This window comes from Lagopus leucura, unplaced genomic scaffold (genome assembly GCF_019238085.1).
Source record: "Lagopus leucura isolate 7727_CA_CO unplaced genomic scaffold, USGS_WTPT01 Super-Scaffold_810, whole genome shotgun sequence".
In the NCBI taxonomy this organism is placed as follows: Eukaryota; Metazoa; Chordata; class Aves; order Galliformes; family Phasianidae; genus Lagopus; species Lagopus leucura.
Genome location: NW_024962261.1, coordinates 1,530,410 through 1,549,278, shown reverse-complemented (window position 1 = coordinate 1,549,278; position 18,869 = coordinate 1,530,410). Strand labels below are relative to the sequence as shown.

Below are 18,869 nucleotides of genomic sequence, written 5' to 3'. Positions count from 1 at the left end.
GAGGAGAAAGGACTTTTCTAGAAATGAGCCTGACCCTACGGGAAAGTAGGAATATTCATAATCCTTACAAGAGAATCACGGGGCCCTCGTGACTGTCTAAAAATTGATCGTGCTATTTTCTGCCAGAGTGCACTGCAGAGCTCCACAAGGCATGTTTTTGGACCCGAGCAGGAAGACTGAAGGTAGAAATAGTCTAGTGTAGATTCATGTGTGAAAGGGGCGGCCATTTAATTTCAGACGATTTCAGCCCTTTGAAAATTGCTCTTAAACAATATTTTTGTGGAGATTTTGTCTCACTTAAAAAAAAGTTGTATTGCACTGAAATGTTTTTTAAAATTTTTATTTTTTCCCCCTCTCTCAAGAGAACAGGTTGAGAACAAATGTACCTGCTCTGCAAGAGGGAACCCTGATATTGCATTCTCTCATCCCCATCCCAGAGAATGATACTTAACTCTCTTTCTCCTGTCACTCCTGCATGGCCAGCTGGTGACAGTGATGGAAACCATTTGTTTCACTTCACAAGACACCTTAACTAAGGATTTGAGTCTGTAATATTCAAAGGGAGATTCTTATTCTCCTCATAAAACAATACAGCAAAATGCTGCATTTACTTTAAAATGATTAATTATGCCAATTAATGGAAAATGGAAAAATTAATCAATTCTGAGATTGTGAGGGAATTCTAAAGAGAAGCGCAGCCAACATATTCAAATATGGTAAAGTCTGGGCACCTTTATCTTTCCACCATATTGATTCAATACTTTTCATTATGGCAATTCCAGCAGGCGTAGCGAGGGAAGAAGTGTTCTCTTTTCAACTGCATGGCCAATCAGAAATGAAACTTTAACAACAAGAATAAATAAAATATTTAGATTTATAAGAGCATGAAAAAGACAGTTAGGACTTTGTGAATTCTTTTTGTCTGGAACAGTTATTAGTTTTTACTTATGCGAAACACACTCAGGACCTAGAAAGGTAAAATCAAACTGGTTCCCAATCTGAATAAGTGAGTAGCTTCCAGGAAGGGCAGTGAGAGATAGTATGTCTTTAGTAACAGCATTGCTGCCTAGTTTCCAACATGCAGCCATGTGCACAGCTTGTGTGCAACTATGGCAGACCAGTGCCTGGTCTGAAGCTTACACAGAGGAGTTGCTTCCAGTGGGAAAACAAACTTAAAATAGCTTCTGCTAGAACACTTAGCAAGGCAAGTATGCAGGCTTGGCTCAGGCAGACAGAAACTGAAACGAACATCATGGATTGTTTCAGTGCTCATTGAGATTTCAAGCTCTTCCCGAATTTTATTTCTTCTAGAACACATAAATTCTGGACCAGAATATTCAAACTCAGCTCTCAAGGTAAGCTCAGTCTTCATGATTCTTGTTCGTTACCTTTGCTCAATCAATACCAAACTCAGGTTTTTCTTTTCAGAGCTGACATTTCAAATGGCATCTGACAGCTTTCCTCTCTTTCTTCGTTCTCAAGATTAAAAACGCAGTATGCTGTCGGATTCCCTGACTATTACACTGAGTCTACCACTTTGGAGAATATTTAGTGGTTGCTTTCCTGTGACATACTAAGAAGTGGAATACTACAGTCTCATCAACGATCTGTGATTATGGCAGTAAGAGAAAAATATAAAACCAGCCAACTCGTCAAAATAAGCTTAATGAAACAGTTAAAATTGAAGGGAAAACAACTTGAAATAAAAATGATCTTGCAAAAGCCAGGATATTTTAAAAGAGCTGCTTGTCAGGTTAAGTTTTTTTTCTTGAATGAAAACATCTGACATCTTCAAGAGTAAGCTGCCCTTTCAGGTCAGTTCCAGTTCTCACGTAAAACAATGAGAATATAAAAAGATTGCAAAAAAAGTGATTGCAGGGTTACAGAACACTGAATGGATTCTGATTTGAATACACTGCTTTGTGCCCTATTTATGTGTTTAAATTACTTTATTTCTAGAAACAGATTTAATAGGTATCTTTTCATCCAATTTAATTCAACAAAGGAAAACAAACCTTACTTACAAACCTAGAATGTTTTCTCTTAATGTGTGTTGAGTATGTGGCTATATGACCTTTAAGTCCAGAGCAGTACAGGAGCCAAGAAAAGGCTTAGGATATTTAGTCAAAAGGTCAACAACACAGCAACAAGAGGAAGATGTTAGGGACAATGCTATTTTCTATTTAAATAACTGTTTCTTGTTTCAAAAAACATTCTATTGAACTAGGAAGTCATTAAACACCTTCTGAAATGCTATTTAAACTCCAGCACCTTCTAATTATCTGCAGGAGTACAAACAGAATGGAGGTGTAGAAGTACACAGGTTTTCCTCAGCTGAAGGAGAATGAGCTGTGCAGCTGGTCCTGTTTAATCTGCTCCATATCTAATTTAGTTACTTTGCCCCTACACATCACAATGGATCAGCATGTCTGAATTTGGTTTCATTCTTTGCTCCAAGTTAAAAATCAGCTTTCATCCCCATTATGCCCACAGCATTTGCAATGCAACATAAACAAAGAATAAAATGGAGAAGGTCAAATTCAAAGTCGAACACCCAGATTTTTCTCTGACTTTCTCCTTATTAATGGGCTGTCCCTTCTCATCTTCTGTTTGCCTGAAAGACCCAGAATTCAGACGTGGTGTGTTTAAGTTCCCACTTTTCACCACCAGGGGTAAAAAACAAACAGAAACCAGTAAGTACTCCTCAAACTCAGGAAAAAAAAAGTTTAATCAGCACACAGGCACAACACCCTGCCTGATATGCCTTACTAACAATACAAAGCAATAACCTCCAGTAAAAGATAAGTTACAATACATGCAAAAACATCTGGATGTGCACCAAGCAGTTAGATATAGGTACATCTGTCAAATAAACATACATCTATTCACCTAGAGAACAGAAATTCAGAGACAATTGCAAAAGTAAAGGTACCACAAAACCACCATAAGTAAGCAGAATATTGGACATAAAGCAAACTACAGAGACATTTGACCTTTGGAGGCAAAAACTGTTAACAGGCAAATAGCTGAGAGCCAGATCCCCAAAAACTTAGTTAAGAAAAGCTCTCAGTGAAGCCTAACGTAATGTCAGAATGAGGTCTGAAGGATTTTGCCCTTAATGAAAAGCAATTATGACTGGGTAAAAATATCTCTATTAGCGAGAATTTTAAATTATATATCTAAGCTTAATGTTGTTGCTAAGAGTGAAAGGAATAAAGACTGAATTTCCATACAAATAAAACAATGTTTTAAAAATCCCTTAAAATAAATAATAGTAATTAAGGAAAATTGGGGATAATGAACATGTCCCGAAATCAAAATCAACGTGACTAAATTTAATAAATACTTTTAAATAAGAAGTTTCTTTTTACCCTACAGAATAACAACCAGCAGCAAGAACTAGGAAAGTGGAAAGAGGGCAGAGATTTCTTTCTTGCTTTTAGACAGTTATCAGTCCTGGCTGAATCTGTCGCTCCTAAGCAGCATGTTTGCTTGTTACAGGACTAGCAGAAAGAAAGGGACAGGACACAATCACTGCAACTGTAAATTCAACAGATTCACTTTGCTTCCACATGATGACTGATCATGGCCTCCATCCACTGGCTGGTATGAAGTGCCATGAACAACACTGGAGAGCTGAGTGGGGAAGGGGAGGGAGCAGGCAGGGAGTGAAGGCTGGGGTGAAGGCATTTCTAGGCCCCTACCGTTGTGAGACATGTCTGTCACACACAGGGGCAGTGCCCGTGCTCCTGCCCACGTTCCCAGCTGACTGCAGGCTGACTCTGGGATGCTACTTGTACAGTAAAAGTTACTGCAGAACTCTCCTGGACTTTGCTGGCAGATGTGCCCACTGAGAAAAGTGGGTGAAATATGCTATCCCCTTTGCAGCTAGCCAGCCCATACACCCTGAGGCATTTTTGTCCAGAGAGCAATGAAGAGAGCAACCCCCCCGCAATGAACTGCTGTTGCGTCTCACGGGTGCAGCAGCGCTGAGGAGCTAACAAAGGCAAGTAGAGAGGTACTTCAGCCCTTCTCTTTCTCACAAATTCTAAATCATATGGGCTTTTTCAGCTCCATTTGCAAAAATGAGTAAGTCCGCACTGCTTCCACGGCATAAAAGTACAATGGACAAGATCCTAAAAGACAGCAAGGTCCGAATGCCAAAATCCTCACTTGGAAACATCCTCCCTGAAACACCAGTGGCAAACGGGGTATCTGATGAATAGGATTTGCATCTCAATACACTACATTATAAGTCTGTGGTGGAGTGGCAGAGAGAAACTGGTAGTAAGGAACTGCACAAGCCCTGTGCAGTACAGAGGGACAGATCACTGCACTAGCTGGTTGGGTGGGTGTACTGAGCAAAGCTTCACATAAAGCAGGTTGCCTACTAACTACAGCCATAGCTCAAGCGCTGCAGCAGTACTGTAGCAGAGGCACTCAGGCTGCTTACATTTGAAATGCATATACTACCTGAGTGAGGGGCAAAATGCATCACTCTGCACTTACTGCATAGGACTTCTTCACAACAGCTTTTTCCAACTCAGATTTGGGATTGCAAATACTGGCTAGGATTAAGATTGTCAAAATATTTGATCAATTCTTTGAGCAGCCACCTCCTCTGTTTTAATGAACACATTGAATCCACATCCAAAACCATTGTTAAATTGTTTATCATTGAATCAAACACTGCTCTGACCATAATATTTACCAAGTTACTCCAGTGATGCCAGTCTAAATCCTGCCACTGACCAAGGGGTAAATTTTGGCATGTAAGTAGTACATCCCTTTCCAGAGGGGCTGAACAACCACACTGTGGTTGACTTGACTTAAAGATACCAGATGCTTAGCACCATCAAAATAAACATCTTTAATCCTTCATCTTCCTAGCCTATGTCCATGTGTAACACTGGAGCACTAGCACAGCACCACCCCTGTGTACAGCAAGCATTAAAACATATTCAGTGTTCTCAAAGTCTGAAGAACCAATACATGTACCAAAAGTACAGAACAACAAACTGAACAAAATAAGACAAAGAACTATACCCTGTAACCCTAAAAACATCAAGGAAATTTGGTATAGAAGGATACAGGAAGATAAAGCAGCAGTTCACAGCAAACAACAGAGATGCCAAGCCACACTGACAGCTGTTACATATTTTCCGTGTTAACAGAGAAACAACAAAACCAAATTAAGAAATCATATTTTTTTGACCACTTTCCCCCCATTTCTTTTTGACCTTGAAATCTTTAACAAAAATAACAGACAGTATCTGTTTTTGTACAGAGAATAAACAAAAAGCTGGTTTTGTGCTCCAAACAAAACATGCTTTTCATTCTACCATGCACTGGGATGTGACCAGCTTTTTTGTCAGCAATTAATGAAAAGAATAAGCACAGTTTTGATAATTAAAAGCTTCTATAAGTAGTATCTTCCACGTTCATTTCTACAGCAATCATGAGAAATACTTCAGATGTTTCTGGAATTTCCTTTTTTGTCGCTGTCTGCTTTTCTAACTGAGGAACTTCCCAGTATTACATGCAGTTATTTACAAAGAGGTGGTCCTTGAGATGAAGACCCTTTACTAATTTTACAGTTGCTAAGGTACATTTATAAATGCTTGCATTTACACTTGTGTAGAATGAATGACTTTACTGTGCGGTTCTCGGCTGGACCAACAATATAATTAAAGTGCAATTAAAGACAAAGCACACAAGCCAGGCAGATCCATTTTTCATTGCAATCATTCAGAAGCATCATGACTGTAGTGAGAACTGTCAGATCAAATAGGCCTAGGTCACAATCCATTTTGAACATTTATCTCCCTGAGAGGATTTAAGGGAGGTATACAGTGATATAGCCCTATTTCTTCAACTGGCTGAACATCATTGGAAAAGGACACTTTTCCAGCCAAGTTATTCAACAGTGCTAATACCAGCACTTTGTATTTTGATGTACTTTACAGCATGCATTTGAGCTCACTTGCCATGCAGCTACAACAGGCCACTTATGATCAGAAAATTTTAGGAAGTAGCAACTATCTGTAGAAATGAAATCTGTCTACCTGGTACATATCACAAAAGCATAGGCTTTAAAAACAGTTACCATCTGTTACATTTCCTTGAAACGTGCCCCTACACAAATGACAATCACTACTTCAAATAAAAATGTGTAGTACGTGTTTGCTCCATTCCAAGTTTGCTGCTGATATGAATGATTTTAGAGCAGAGTCAGCACTCGGTTACTGAACAAAAACCAGACATGTCCAAGCAAAACAGCCATTCCAACTTCTAATAGTCACTACTTATTGACAGGCCATGTATATTCTTCTCTCCACAGTGTGTCCAGAAAGTGCTCTGTTGCCTGACTTGCCGCAGAAATTGCAGAAGGTGCAGAAAAAATAAAGTGCCTTTTCAGGACTGCATTGCAACACGACTAACCATCCCCGTTCACTGCAGGCCCAGATCTCTCGAGTCTCAGGTATAGCTCCTAACCTTGTACTTCCCAGATGAAGCCTGCAAGGTTGGCAACTGTGTACAACTATTCAGCTAGTTTATTTACTTTCCATGCTGAAAATATTCTCATAGAATATTAATGAAAAAATATTTACAATTTATTTATATGTAAAATCAGTTACCTTAGAAAAGGCTGATAAGACATTTATAGGAAACAAAGGTAACATTCTATAAAGGATATCATTAAACAAACATTTAGAACAACTGTGGATAGGGAGAGAGATACTAGATGCTACCTTAGAGTCACTCCAGGCTAGGAGATGATTAAGTTCCCATTTTTTTTTCAATTAATTTAAAGTCACAGGAGGACACCAGTACCATTACTTCCTCAGTGACTGCACTGTCAGCCATCAACACAGACCACATCAGAGCCATCTCATTTTGCTCATCTGCCTTATGTAACTGGGTATATTACCACTGTTTAAATTTGTCAACATTAAGATAGCTAGAATGAGTTATCTTTCACAGCAAAGCCTCTTATTTTCCACTAAATGCACACATCTTACTGTGAAACACTGTCTTTGCAAAATAGCAATCACTTAATGCAGAGATGAAAGCATCTCTGTCTTCCATGTCCAACAGCAAATTTTTGTTGCCTGAGAGGGAAATGCTGTGAGGTTCAGTATCTCTTACTGGAAAAGAGAGCTTGCATTCTTCTCAGTATTTCCCTTGCTGTCTTTAGGACTGGGCATGCATAATTTTGTTCATTGTATTAAAGCATTCTGTAGACTCTGAGACAAAGCTGGATCTTCAGGCAGGGAGTCTGGGTTCAAGCTTTAGGGAAAGCTCATACAAAGTATCTTCATCTATGATGAGTGTCTTGTCAAGTAAGTAGTGAGTGACCTGAAATGCAGAAAACATAGCTGAACTCAGAGAAACACAACATCTCATTGTAATGGTGTAAAGCTGTACCACCAGTGCTCTATGAATCAAGTACAATGTCTCAGGACTAAATCCTTAGCCAGGTTACCAAGGCTCATGTCGATTTTCTCGTGTCTTTTCTCTGGAGACACAGGTTGACTTTGGACAACTTTTCATAGGTCCCATAAATGACAAGAGGAAAAGAACTTTAGGATGGACACAGCATCAGTGGATGCTTGTGCCATTTCTTATCCTTTAATCCCAGTATTCTGGGATTCTGTGGGGAATTAGGTTCTAACCAAGCATTAAGATCACATGTCTCTTTGAACCCATTCCCCTGTACTCCAAAACTATGTTGGCTGTAATCCCAAGGGAGCTCTCACAGGATGGTGAAAAACTTGCCTCTACAAACAGTGCTAAGGAAGCAAGATACCACAAACCCACAGTATTTATGGACATATTTGTCTGTCCTCTCCTGTTTGTGGCAGCAGAAAATATTCATTTTGGCTTTCAACAACAGCAGTGCCTTACAGCCGATTTCTACCACTGCTTTAGTTTCACTGTTAGGTAACAGTGCCTTACCTTCTGCTGATGTTCTATGCGGTAGGAGGTCTGCTGGAATTGGCGTATTTCCCTGATAATGTGTGAGATCTTTCAAAAGAATACATAAATCTAGTGAGTACAACTTCATTTTGACTTCAGTTAGGCACATAATGCTTTTCTTTTTTTTTTTTTTTTTTTTTCTTAATTTAAATTTTTTAACTACCTGGGGAACAAGAAAAAAAGTGCAGAGAAAATCTCCTAATGGTTTCCAAGGATTTAGCTTCCCTAAATTTACCATTTATTGTAAAGTCAGTCTCAAGTGATCCACCTTCTCTCCCCTCTGTGTATACTGATAACTGTACACTGATTACCTCCTTTATCTTTGCCTCGAGTATTACATGAACATTAAGTTGAGATTAACAGAGAAGTTTCCATGCTTCTCTCCAAGGAGCTTTATAAAATAACAGTTGGAGAGAATCAACATCATAATGCTTTTTTAAACAGATCCTAGCTAACTTGGAAAAAAAACTGTGAGCACTATTTTCTGATGAAACACTTTGATCTTCTCATTTAATTATGTTGCTCCTTTTGCTGCTCCTTCACAGGCTTAAGGCAATTGCTTTTCTGTCTCCAACTTCTCAGTGAACAAACAGGAGATAAACTGACACCATACAAATCCTCAGTTTACCAGAAGGTGGTGATAGAGGATTGGGACGACTGCTTTCAAATAGCTATCTACCATGCACAATGCAAATATACTTTTAAGTCCTAGCAGTTACGTTCAAAGCAGATGTAATTAAATCAATAATTAGCTCACAATTAAGCATCTGTTGGGAAAGCATGTAAAGAAATTAAAATTACCATTCTCATTTTGGAAAAATTAACAAGGCCTTCCTCAGTGAAATTTGGTGTTCCTTCCTCAATAAATGCTAGATCTGTCAAGTACATTCCAAGGTATGGAACAGCAGGTGGGTTACAACTGTAAAAAAAAAAAGATCAGTATATTTGCATTTTAATAAATTTATAAACTATTACTTTTATAACTTATGCAATCTCTTTATTACCTGAAGAACTTTTATACAGTGGATCACATTTGTCTCTAAAACTAACTTCACTTCAGTTATTCTCACTCCGTGTGTGAAAAACTGAATGGACTGCATCAAGCATCTAGTTTAAACTAAACCCAGGAAGCCTTTTAGCCTTATGATGGAGCAAGAGGAAGGGCTGGTGTACTCTGGAATCAGAGAGCACCTTCAAGCATTTCTCAGTCCCAGCTGACAGGAGATACCAGAAACAGATTGCACAAATAAGCTTAAAGTGCACAGAGATGTGGTTCTGAGTGGATGGTGTTCTTATGCATCAGTACTAAGATTTCCAGGGCCACCAAAGATCCATATGCATGCGTGTGCATGCATCTGTGGAGACATACATAAACATATGTGTATGTGTAAATACATAGCATTTTTTCAGTTTTTTTTTTTTAAGCCTGATCAACAGTGAATACAGGAGAACAAAAGACAGGAAGGATGATCTGGAAAACTAGGATAGCAGCTCTAGAAAACTGGGAGTAGCTTTTCTTCATGGTGGCAGAAAAATGGAATGGAGTGAATGCTGCTTCCAGGGTGCAACAATCACTACTCCACAGTTGCTGATTCTTATCGCAGAAGAAATAGCAGCAAACCTGGTTTTCTGAAGCTCTGGCATGAGAAAAAAGGACCATGGATGTACTGTTGAAGGCAAACTGCTGTCTTTGCTTAGCTAAGCTCTTAATTATGATTATTTTTTGTATTATAAGGATGATTATTTTGCACAGGCAAGCATTACACTGACTGAAAGGTGTTTAGCTTAACAGGAGCTACACTTAATGTATATATTTTTATCATTTCTCATTATTCTAATAGTTCAATTCTTTGCTTGACTCATGACCATTTCAAGTAGTTCTAATATTCCGTTCTGGAAAGCCTACTTTTAAATAAAGAACTTGTAAAAATATAGGTTTTATAAATTCAGGAACTACTGTACAAACATACAGGCTGTTTTCCAGAGCAGCAGACTAAAAGGGCTGGAAGGATACAGGAGAGGAAATACCGATCTTCTGTGCACTGTGTTCCTCTGAGCATCAGCTACAGGCCACTCAGCGATAAGATGAAGGGGTAAAGGGTCTCTGATCTGACTAAAGCTTATTCATCAGCCCTGAACTATCTGGAGCAATAAAATTTTCAATCTTGTTTCTGAATAAGAATATTTATTTATAAACCTGGTTTTACACTTACTAAAAAAGTTTATAAGTAAAACTCTGCACAGAATAACAGTTGAATTTGTTTCAGTAATTCTCTGCAGACATCATATTTATCTATCAGAGTGCCTGACTGTAGGATATTGAGCAAAAAGAAAAAATCAAAATAGAAAAAAAAAAAGAATGTAAAAGATTTTTAGACAGAAGTGTAACCCAATATTTGATTAATTTTAAAAACTTAATCAAAGCCACTTCATCTATAACAGACACTATCCACTGTTTGTAACATAACATAATTGTGTTGTGTAGGTAAGTATACTTTTTGAGTGTTTCTCTAAGATTTTTAAATCTTCCTTCAGATGACACAGTCTTCTGAAGCTTGTCCATGAGTGCTTTTGCCTAGAAGGAGAACACATTATAAACATTATTGCCACTGCATGCAGAAGACTGGTATCAGACTTCTTTAAGAAGATGTAATTCACTTAGCATCTTCACCACAATTTCAGAAGTAACAATACAGGTACTACAAATCTAGCTTCATTGTAGTCCTAATGCTTTTCTGCAATAGGAGGTTAGGCATCCTGAAAGATTTTCTTTTCAGTGATGCACAGAATATAGATCTATACCGATAGTTTTAACCTGCAAATTCAGAAAACAACCACATTCGTTACATTAATGAGCAGCATGTCAATTTACTGTGTATATAACAATATTAGAGGCATGATTTTACATGTTGCTGAGGCTCCACAGCTGGGTTTGCTGAAACTAGGGACAGTAAAAGATGTACTACTGTCTTACAGCCTGCACCAAACTGGTTTTGCATCAAGTTTCTGATAAAAGCTGAATGTATATTTGAAAAGTCATTATTGCCTTACAAGACTGATTTTTCATTGGACATCACCACAGCTTGGTTACTCCACAAATGAAAACACATTTTGTTTTCATTATTTATTTATGGTACAGATGAGAAAACAGAGAATCCTGAGAAACGTGTCATATTTGAAGTGGAAATTCCAGTTAATAGGAAGTTGTAGGCAGAAACAGTCACCTTCTTATTGAGGCTGATGAAACATACTGATAATGTTTCTAATAAGCACTAGAGATTAGTGCAATAATATTAACTTTTGGGCTTTGTGTTTGTTCATTTTACATTTACAAATCGCAGACATACATACATATATATATATATATATATATATTTTTTAAAGGTAAACTCTTACCCAAGAGTTTATATTGGAGGATTTTTATCATATTTTCAACCAAAAGAAAGCAGCCACAGATAAAATGCCTATGAAAGTAAGCTGACTGGAGAATGCAGCACAGTCAGAAAATGGGTTTCGTTATTTGGGCTGCTTGTCTGCTCTTCAATAACTGCAGGAACATATTGAGGAGGAAAAGTACGATTAAAAGCCCAACTTCTTGCGTGTCCATTAGAGAGACATTTCAAATGGTTGCAAATAACTCCTTATCCAAATACTGCCTAACTTACAAGTGATTGGTTCTGTCCTACTGACCTCTGCACTCTATTACAGCACCATAATAAAATGGTTTTTAATAGCAGAAAGCTGAGATTTACACTGCTCATTAAGGTTCTTCCAAATCATTTAAAGCAGATGTGCTAATTCCACTGAAATTAGATTTTTTCTCACAGATACTTAATTAATAACAGCAGAAAGAGGATACACTAAATACAAAACACCTTCACATGACATACCAGCACAACTTCATGCTTCAAGCAAAAAAGTCATGAGTACTGCTAATGCAGAAATATCTATCAGAGGAATCCTACAACACATTGCTCTCTGAACAACATACCAATGAGAGCAATCTAGAAATTGTAAGTGTAATGACATCCTTCTTACCTGTTTGGAAACTTTAGCCCAAGTTTTCTTCAGTCTGTAGATCGCACTTCTGTTCAAGGCTGATGTGATTTCTAACACACCATTATAATTGTGCATACATCGACAAATATCAGCTACTGCTACCCACTTTTCAATTGAGTTAGCCCGGGAGCTGACATCGGCATAATTCATTATCTGGGAAGCAACAAGGTTACTCATCTGTGGGAATACAAGAAAGACTATTCAGAGTAGAAACTGCAGAGCAAGCAATGAGAAAGCAACACTGAGAACCAACGACACCTCCAGAAGAGAAAAACAAAGCTGCACGATGGCTGTGTAATGACGACCCTGACTGGAGGAAAAGTCCGTGGCTAGGAATGGCTCATGACTCTGACTGGATAAAGACCTGCATGCACGGTTATGGAGTGTTTGTGGGATGTCTTGTTGGCATATAAAGGTGGGAAAGTTGAAAGAGAAAACATATGAATGTGTATAAGGGATGTTATAACCTGTAACGAGAGATTTGGATCTGAGTCTGCACTCATCTGACCAAAGAAAGAGGACATCTAAATATAATCACTTTAGAAACAATTATTTAACAAACAAGGTAGAAAATATAACTGATGTAAAACAGAAATTACAGTTCTTAATAAAATCAGAAAAGCATATTGAGAACTACTGTACACACTGAACTGTTGTAGGACAGTGGATGTAAATGAGCATATGAAAGAAGGGTAAGAAATGCAATGCAGTGTATCCTCAAGCCGACAGCAGTAACACTGATTGGAATGTCTTCACAGAAAATGGTAACAAACAAATAGATGGAGATTCAAAGGGCATTCATTAAACTGAATTGGTTTTACGTTTCCACTATGAAAAAAACTATTTTATTCTGTAAGCCATAAGACAGGTTAGGATAGTTTAAAATGTTTTAGTCTATTTTATAGTTATTGAAATGCTGAGAAGCAATTAAAGAAAAGGAGAATCTTTATATGCATTGATTTTAAAAGTTAATCAGAAGAAGACTATAGCATTCACTCACTGCTAGATAAGAAATTATAAAATGTTGTAAAAATGATATTTTTGTTCCAGAGGTCACAGGCAGTGTCAAAAAAGTTCCCAGAAGGCAATCCATATTTTTAAGTACTTACATCATTAAAATGTTGGCTAGTTTTCATAATATAGGGTGTTCTCTCATTTTTATCCAGTTTCATCCAGCCCTGCCCAAGAAACTCTCTAGATAATGAGTGGAAAGAAAAAACAAAAACAAAAATTTAATTAATGAACATATTACAGAGTCTTTGTCTATAACTGTAGCCTGAATGTATTTTGAGTATACCTCATATTTTTAGAAGATAACTACAAAGCTCTACACTAGTTCCAGCACTTCATTATTACATTATTAATGCTAACAAATAAAGCTGTAGGTATTATAAAGATATATACTGGTTTTAATGCCATCCTCCAATTTTCCCATAACTTTTCAGCATTATGACCCTATTTGAAATTGGTCTTATCAGTTTACGTGATTATATGAATTGTAAACTGCTGTATGAGGAAAGTTGATTTGACATCTCCTCCCCAGAGACTGAGCACGTCCATACTACACTCACCTTTCACTAGCCCAAAACCTTACATCACAGATTTTTTCACAGGCACAGATTGGAAAACCTCAGTCTTTCAAAAAAAGATTAAACAATAGGGGAATCATAAGCAATAACAGAAACAATCAAAAGATTTCATTCTCTTATATATGCAAATCTCTTTGCCAGGATGTCAGTAGCATGAACTAGTGTGCCCAGAATCAGTTAATAACTCATCCGTGCACTCACTTCTGTCAGTTATGGGAGAACACTTACTCGTAGGGTATGCTTCTGAAAACTATGTGGTCTAAAAGAGTTATTTGCTCTGCAAGTTCCATGGCTGACAAAGTCTCAAAGCACTCTGGTTTTGGACACTCTGACTGCAAAAAAAGAAAAACATGCAAGAATCTCCCTTTGTATCAAAAGAGTACTTCAGAGCACAGTATTAAAGACTTCATACGCATTTTCAGTATAGAACTGTAATTAACTTATTTGAGACAGAGAAATAAGAATTAATTAAAAATTGTTAACAACGTGAGGTTAAACATCAGGCTGGAAACCCACATGAAAACAGGCACATACTAAGTTATGAGTATCTATGTAAGTTAACTAAAGTCTATGCATTCTGTGCCACTTTCCATGGAACCTTTTATTGCTCACACACTTAGCTGTATTAATACTTAGGAGATGATGGCGACTGTCAGGTCTGGAGGGCAGTTCTCATCAGTGAAAGACAACTAAGGTTCTGATGGCTGCTGAGATGGTAGATATTTATCTATTAAATTCAAATACATTCATCTTTCACTTTTTTTTTGTTTTGCTTTTCATTAACATCAAATCGTTAAGTTCTGACTGAACCATCTTTGATATGAGCACCAAATTCTCTCTTTAAACTGAAATGCAGATCCATGGTATAAAATAATAGTATATCTATCCTGAGTTGCAAAGGTGAAGAAGTGATACAATTTAATGGCTTAAATATGCTATATCTCTGTAGGCATATTTACATTTCAAGATGAACTTACCATCTGAATGATATCCTCTATTTTTAAATGGGTATCATCTTGATCATCCTGAGAAAGAGCCCTAAAATTAAGCAGCAAATATCATACATAAAGAAAATTACCTACGGTTAAGAGAAATCCTCTGAGACAGGAAGCATGTTCACCTAATATAAATTCTTAGACTGCAATTGAAAAATGCAAATTGAAAATAATAATAATAGTGGACCTAAAAACTAATTTCCTGACTTCACTGTAATGTATAAAATCATGTATCAACATTATGTTAGCTAAAATGCCAGTTACGGAGAGGAACTGCATCTCAAGCCTCTTCTCTGATTTTCAAATGGCATACTAAATGATATTTTGGAGAAATGTTTGGTAATCAACATTTGAGAAGAAATGCCAGTACAATGAAAGAGTGATTCACTGGGAAGTGTTGTTTACTGCACCGACTGCCCTCTTCACTGACCTACTCTAAGAGCTCTGAACATAAAAGCAGACAACAAACAACAGAATTTACTTGTAGCAAGTGCGTGCTGTGCTTTCAGTAACACAAGTGTTAAACCATGTTTTCAATTCTCCTATGGAATCAATGATTATTATCCTGCAGTATTATTTCAGAATAATGGGTCAAAAATGAACCCAGCAGAAGAAACAAGTATTTACCTAAGCCTCTTCTCTTTAAAGTATTAACTTAGTACATCATTCTAAGATCTTATCCCCTCCTTTTATATATGGTATTTACTCTGCAAATAGTTGGTCTCAGTGCTGAACTTAATGAGTTGTCAGTCTTGGGAGGATCTTTTTGAAAGATTTCAGGGATTTTATTTTATAATGTAATACTCTTTCCAGAAAGGCAGGTAACATCTCAACTTGCAAGATTACTGCATATAAAGCACAGGTAACGTGTAATTCTACTCTATTGGCACTGCTTAAATTTCAGCTGCAGTACTATGACCAGACCTGAACATCACAGCAGGGCAAAGACAACATGGTATGAGTCCAAATCAAAAAGTCTGATAAAGTATTTGGGAAGCATAGACTCAAACAAACCTTGAATATGCTGGATTTATATAATACAGGAAGGAATATTTTAAGAGAAATAAAAATATGCTAGTGTGTAGAAGATTGGCTGTAAAGACAACAGTGATAGGGCAAAAAAAACTGCTGGACTGATGCAGATTAAGGAAGATTAAATTTGAACATTATGTTTAAATTCACCTACATTCACCGACAGCTGGAAATCACTGAGGCAAGTTTTCTGCAGAAGAATATTTCACAGAATATTTATCAATTGAATTTTCAAGGAAAGTTTAGATAACTGTTTTCAAAGAAGATCCAGTTTCACTGATTGTCCCATGGAACAGAGCAACTGGAGAAGGTATTTTCTCATAGCTCCTCTTTCTGCGCTCTGTAGAGATAAGCCTTCTGTATGCCATTTGAGAACTGAAAGAAAAGGCTTATATTGCCTAGAGTCTTTAGCAGTGAGTGTAAAATATGGAATTTGTACTATGTGGGTGGGGAGGAAGTATCAATGCTTAGTACAGTAGGTTCTTCTGCTGTGAGTTGCTGTTGTTTCCTTTTGGTTTGCCAAACTGAAGGACAAGGTTAGTAAAGATATACAGAAAAAGAACCTAAGAATTCTCCTTGCCTATAAAATCCAGAGAAAATGCTCATTTCTTTGTGACAGTAGGAAATGTTTATATCTAATGGGCAAGTCATGTAGGGTCCTGCATGTCAACTTCTTCAGGAAAACACAAGGTTTCTTCACAAAACAGCTCTCTGCAGCCTCAGTAACTGTAAACAGACTGACAATCTGTGTTTCCTCAGCAGCTTGTTTTGTGCTGCATCTCACGACTGACTGCCTTTAGAAAGCTACTGCACATCATGTAGCAAAAGTATGCGTATTCCTAGCATTAAAAAAAGAGTGCTTGCACTCCTGTCCCAAGTATTCTCATTAATATTGTAAACTCATAATCTGAGTTCCTTATATTTATATAGGTTGGAGTTCTCACCATTGATACAGAAAATATATTATTTGCTTAACAGAAATTAAGAGACACGAGATTCTCAAAAGGCTCAAAATACTTTTTCCCTTCTTTACTTTCTGATATTTCTTTCATGATATGCACAGTATTTATGTAGACTTTTAATCCCTTGCTCTGCAGAGACAGTTCATGAAAAAAATTCTTTTATGCATAAATGTTCTGTATTTAAATATTCAGGGGCCATCACCTCTCTCTAGACTGCATAAAATTACTTCTTAGTAACAGCAGTAGTAGCTTCCATTTCAGTCTGCACTGTTGCTGGCCTTGGGACAATTAATTTCAACAGAGGTCTGGGAGCACAGACTGAGCTCCTCAGTTCTGCTTGGGCGGTTGCCATTAAACACCTCCTGGAAATCAGGTAAGCACCTCAGGATCGTGTGAAAATAGATACAGAAGAAAGCAAAGCTACAGAAACATTTTGCATGGCCATTAAACAATCTCTCTCTCAGCAGGACTGAATGGAGTGACAACACTGCTGTTATACAGGAACAAAGTAAAATTCTTATGAAGAAAGTAAACATGTAGGAAATAACTGTCTAATTCCTACACTTAGTAGCTGTCATTTAAACCTAGCCCAAATAATTTTCAACATAAAACTCTAGAATTTGTTCCAAAATATCTGTCTTTTATTTCTTTTACTGTACATACAATATTTTTCAAAATATTTTAAAAGCTGCTGTAAGTGATACAGCCTAAAATGCATTGTCTGGTGAGATCATACAGGGTATAATATTGGTCACAGATCAGACCTTCACATATTCCTTGGTTCCATTTATATTCATACTGAGGAAGATGAAGTAGAAAGTGTTTCTTGAACTTCCTTTTCCCCACATACTATTCACCAACTAAGTTATCTGCTGCAGTACTTTACACCTTCCTGGCTCATCGTCACTTCCAGGCTACTAAAAAAGGCTGGTTAAATCTCAAGGAAACCATTCTTACCTCCTCTTCTAGTATCTGCTAACAAAAATGATTAAAAGGAGCTGATTTTTTCAAGAAATGTATTCGTGCATACACACATGTAAACTCACAGGCAACATAAGTTTCTAGAACAAGGCATTTCTATCTAGTATCCTTCAAGGAGATGGTCCATGGCATACACCTGTGTGCAGACTCTAGAAGTCTTTAAAAAAATGATCAAACTGTGAAGGAATCGTAAACAATAACAGAAACAGCCAAAGAATTTCATCCTGTTATGTTAGCAAACCTGCTTGCCTGGATGTCAGCATGAATTAATGTGGTGCCCAGAGCTGCCAGTTATACTCATCTGTGCTCTCAGTTCAGTCAGTTGTAGGAGATAATCTACATAGTGTATGCTTCTGAAAACTATGTGGCCTAAAAGAGTTATTTGCTCTGCATGCCCCATGGCTGACAAAGTCCCGAAGCACTCTGCTTTCAGACACTTGGGCTCCTACAAAGAGATAGCCCAAGCATAATCTCATATGCAGACTCTCAAAGTTCTTGAACAATATGTTTATAATAAGAAATGCTGTTCCTCACTCTGAATTTTTCTGCTTTTCTGAACTGAGAGTAAACTATAAAAAGGGAAACTAAGAACTACAGTGGAGAGATAGAATGAAAGTGAAGAATTCTGATACACGTTTTTTTTATGTCTATGTCTTTTAGATCTAAAAGCAGGCAGTAAGCACCTCTTCAGAACAACTAGAAAACCTATTTTATGAAACCCATGTAACAACTGGATGACTTATCTTCATGGAGGGTATGTTAACTGACTCACTCCTACTTGCTGTTTTCATCCTCGCCCAGGAAAGACTTCTGACCAAAAGTTTCATCAAAACCTTCTCATAAATCTGGGCTTTCACACATAAACTGTACTGTCAAAAGTCTTCAAACTGATATGTAGTAAAGCAAAAAACTTTGGGTAATTTATAGAACCCTTAAGTATTATCAGCTGGGAGCCCTCCAACTCAAAGAAAACCAAACAAGTAACAGCTTGAAAGTTATATGGTGGTGATGGACTGAGCAGCATCTATCCCAAACAAGGGTACTTGAGCTCAAGAGGAGCACAGTACCTTGAAACAGCCCTACCAGTTTCTACGGCAAGAAAGATGTCTGTCTTTTGGATACCTGTGACAGAATTCGTATCTTCCTTAAGTCAGTGCCTATATTCTGCAATTGTTAGAGAGAGGAAGGTGTCTTACAATCTCCAGAGGAAAAGTCAGCATGCCTAATTTTAGACCATTCTGATGACAGAAACTCCTTCTTACTTGACAGAC

General features: G+C 37.4%; 1 protein-coding gene and 1 long non-coding RNA gene across 9 annotated transcripts in view; one reads left to right on the top strand and one right to left on the bottom strand.

The window, feature by feature from the left end:
• Positions 1 to 1,214: 1,214 nt before the first annotated feature.
• Positions 1,215 to 17,273, top strand: LOC122177049. Of its 3 annotated transcripts, none has more exons than XR_006177921.1 (3): positions 1,215 to 1,355; positions 6,341 to 6,481; positions 11,808 to 17,273. It is a non-coding gene; the product is annotated as an uncharacterized LOC122177049 (long non-coding RNA). The 3 variants fall into 3 exon arrangements; XR_006177920.1 differs by having other exon boundaries at positions 11,365 to 17,273; XR_006177919.1 differs by lacking the exon at positions 11,808 to 17,273 and adding an exon at positions 8,526 to 8,954.
• Positions 2,711 to 18,869, bottom strand: part of RASGRF2 (Ras protein specific guanine nucleotide releasing factor 2) — a 123,768-nt gene continuing 107,609 nt past the window's right edge. For all 6 annotated transcript variants that reach the window (XM_042866105.1, XM_042866106.1, XM_042866109.1 and 3 more), the window contains exons 20-27: positions 14,606 to 14,666; positions 13,857 to 13,960; positions 13,149 to 13,233; positions 12,019 to 12,216; positions 10,476 to 10,555; positions 8,782 to 8,899; positions 7,960 to 8,028; positions 2,711 to 7,359 (exon numbers count right to left, since the gene is read on the bottom strand). In XM_042866105.1, coding sequence (XP_042722039.1) covers positions 7,267 to 7,359; positions 7,960 to 8,028; positions 8,782 to 8,899; positions 10,476 to 10,555; positions 12,019 to 12,216; positions 13,149 to 13,233; positions 13,857 to 13,960; positions 14,606 to 14,666 — 808 coding nt within the window. In that variant the 3' untranslated portion in view covers positions 2,711 to 7,266. The remainder of the gene's footprint in view (positions 7,360 to 7,959; positions 8,029 to 8,781; positions 8,900 to 10,475; positions 10,556 to 12,018; positions 12,217 to 13,148; positions 13,234 to 13,856; positions 13,961 to 14,605; positions 14,667 to 18,869) is intronic.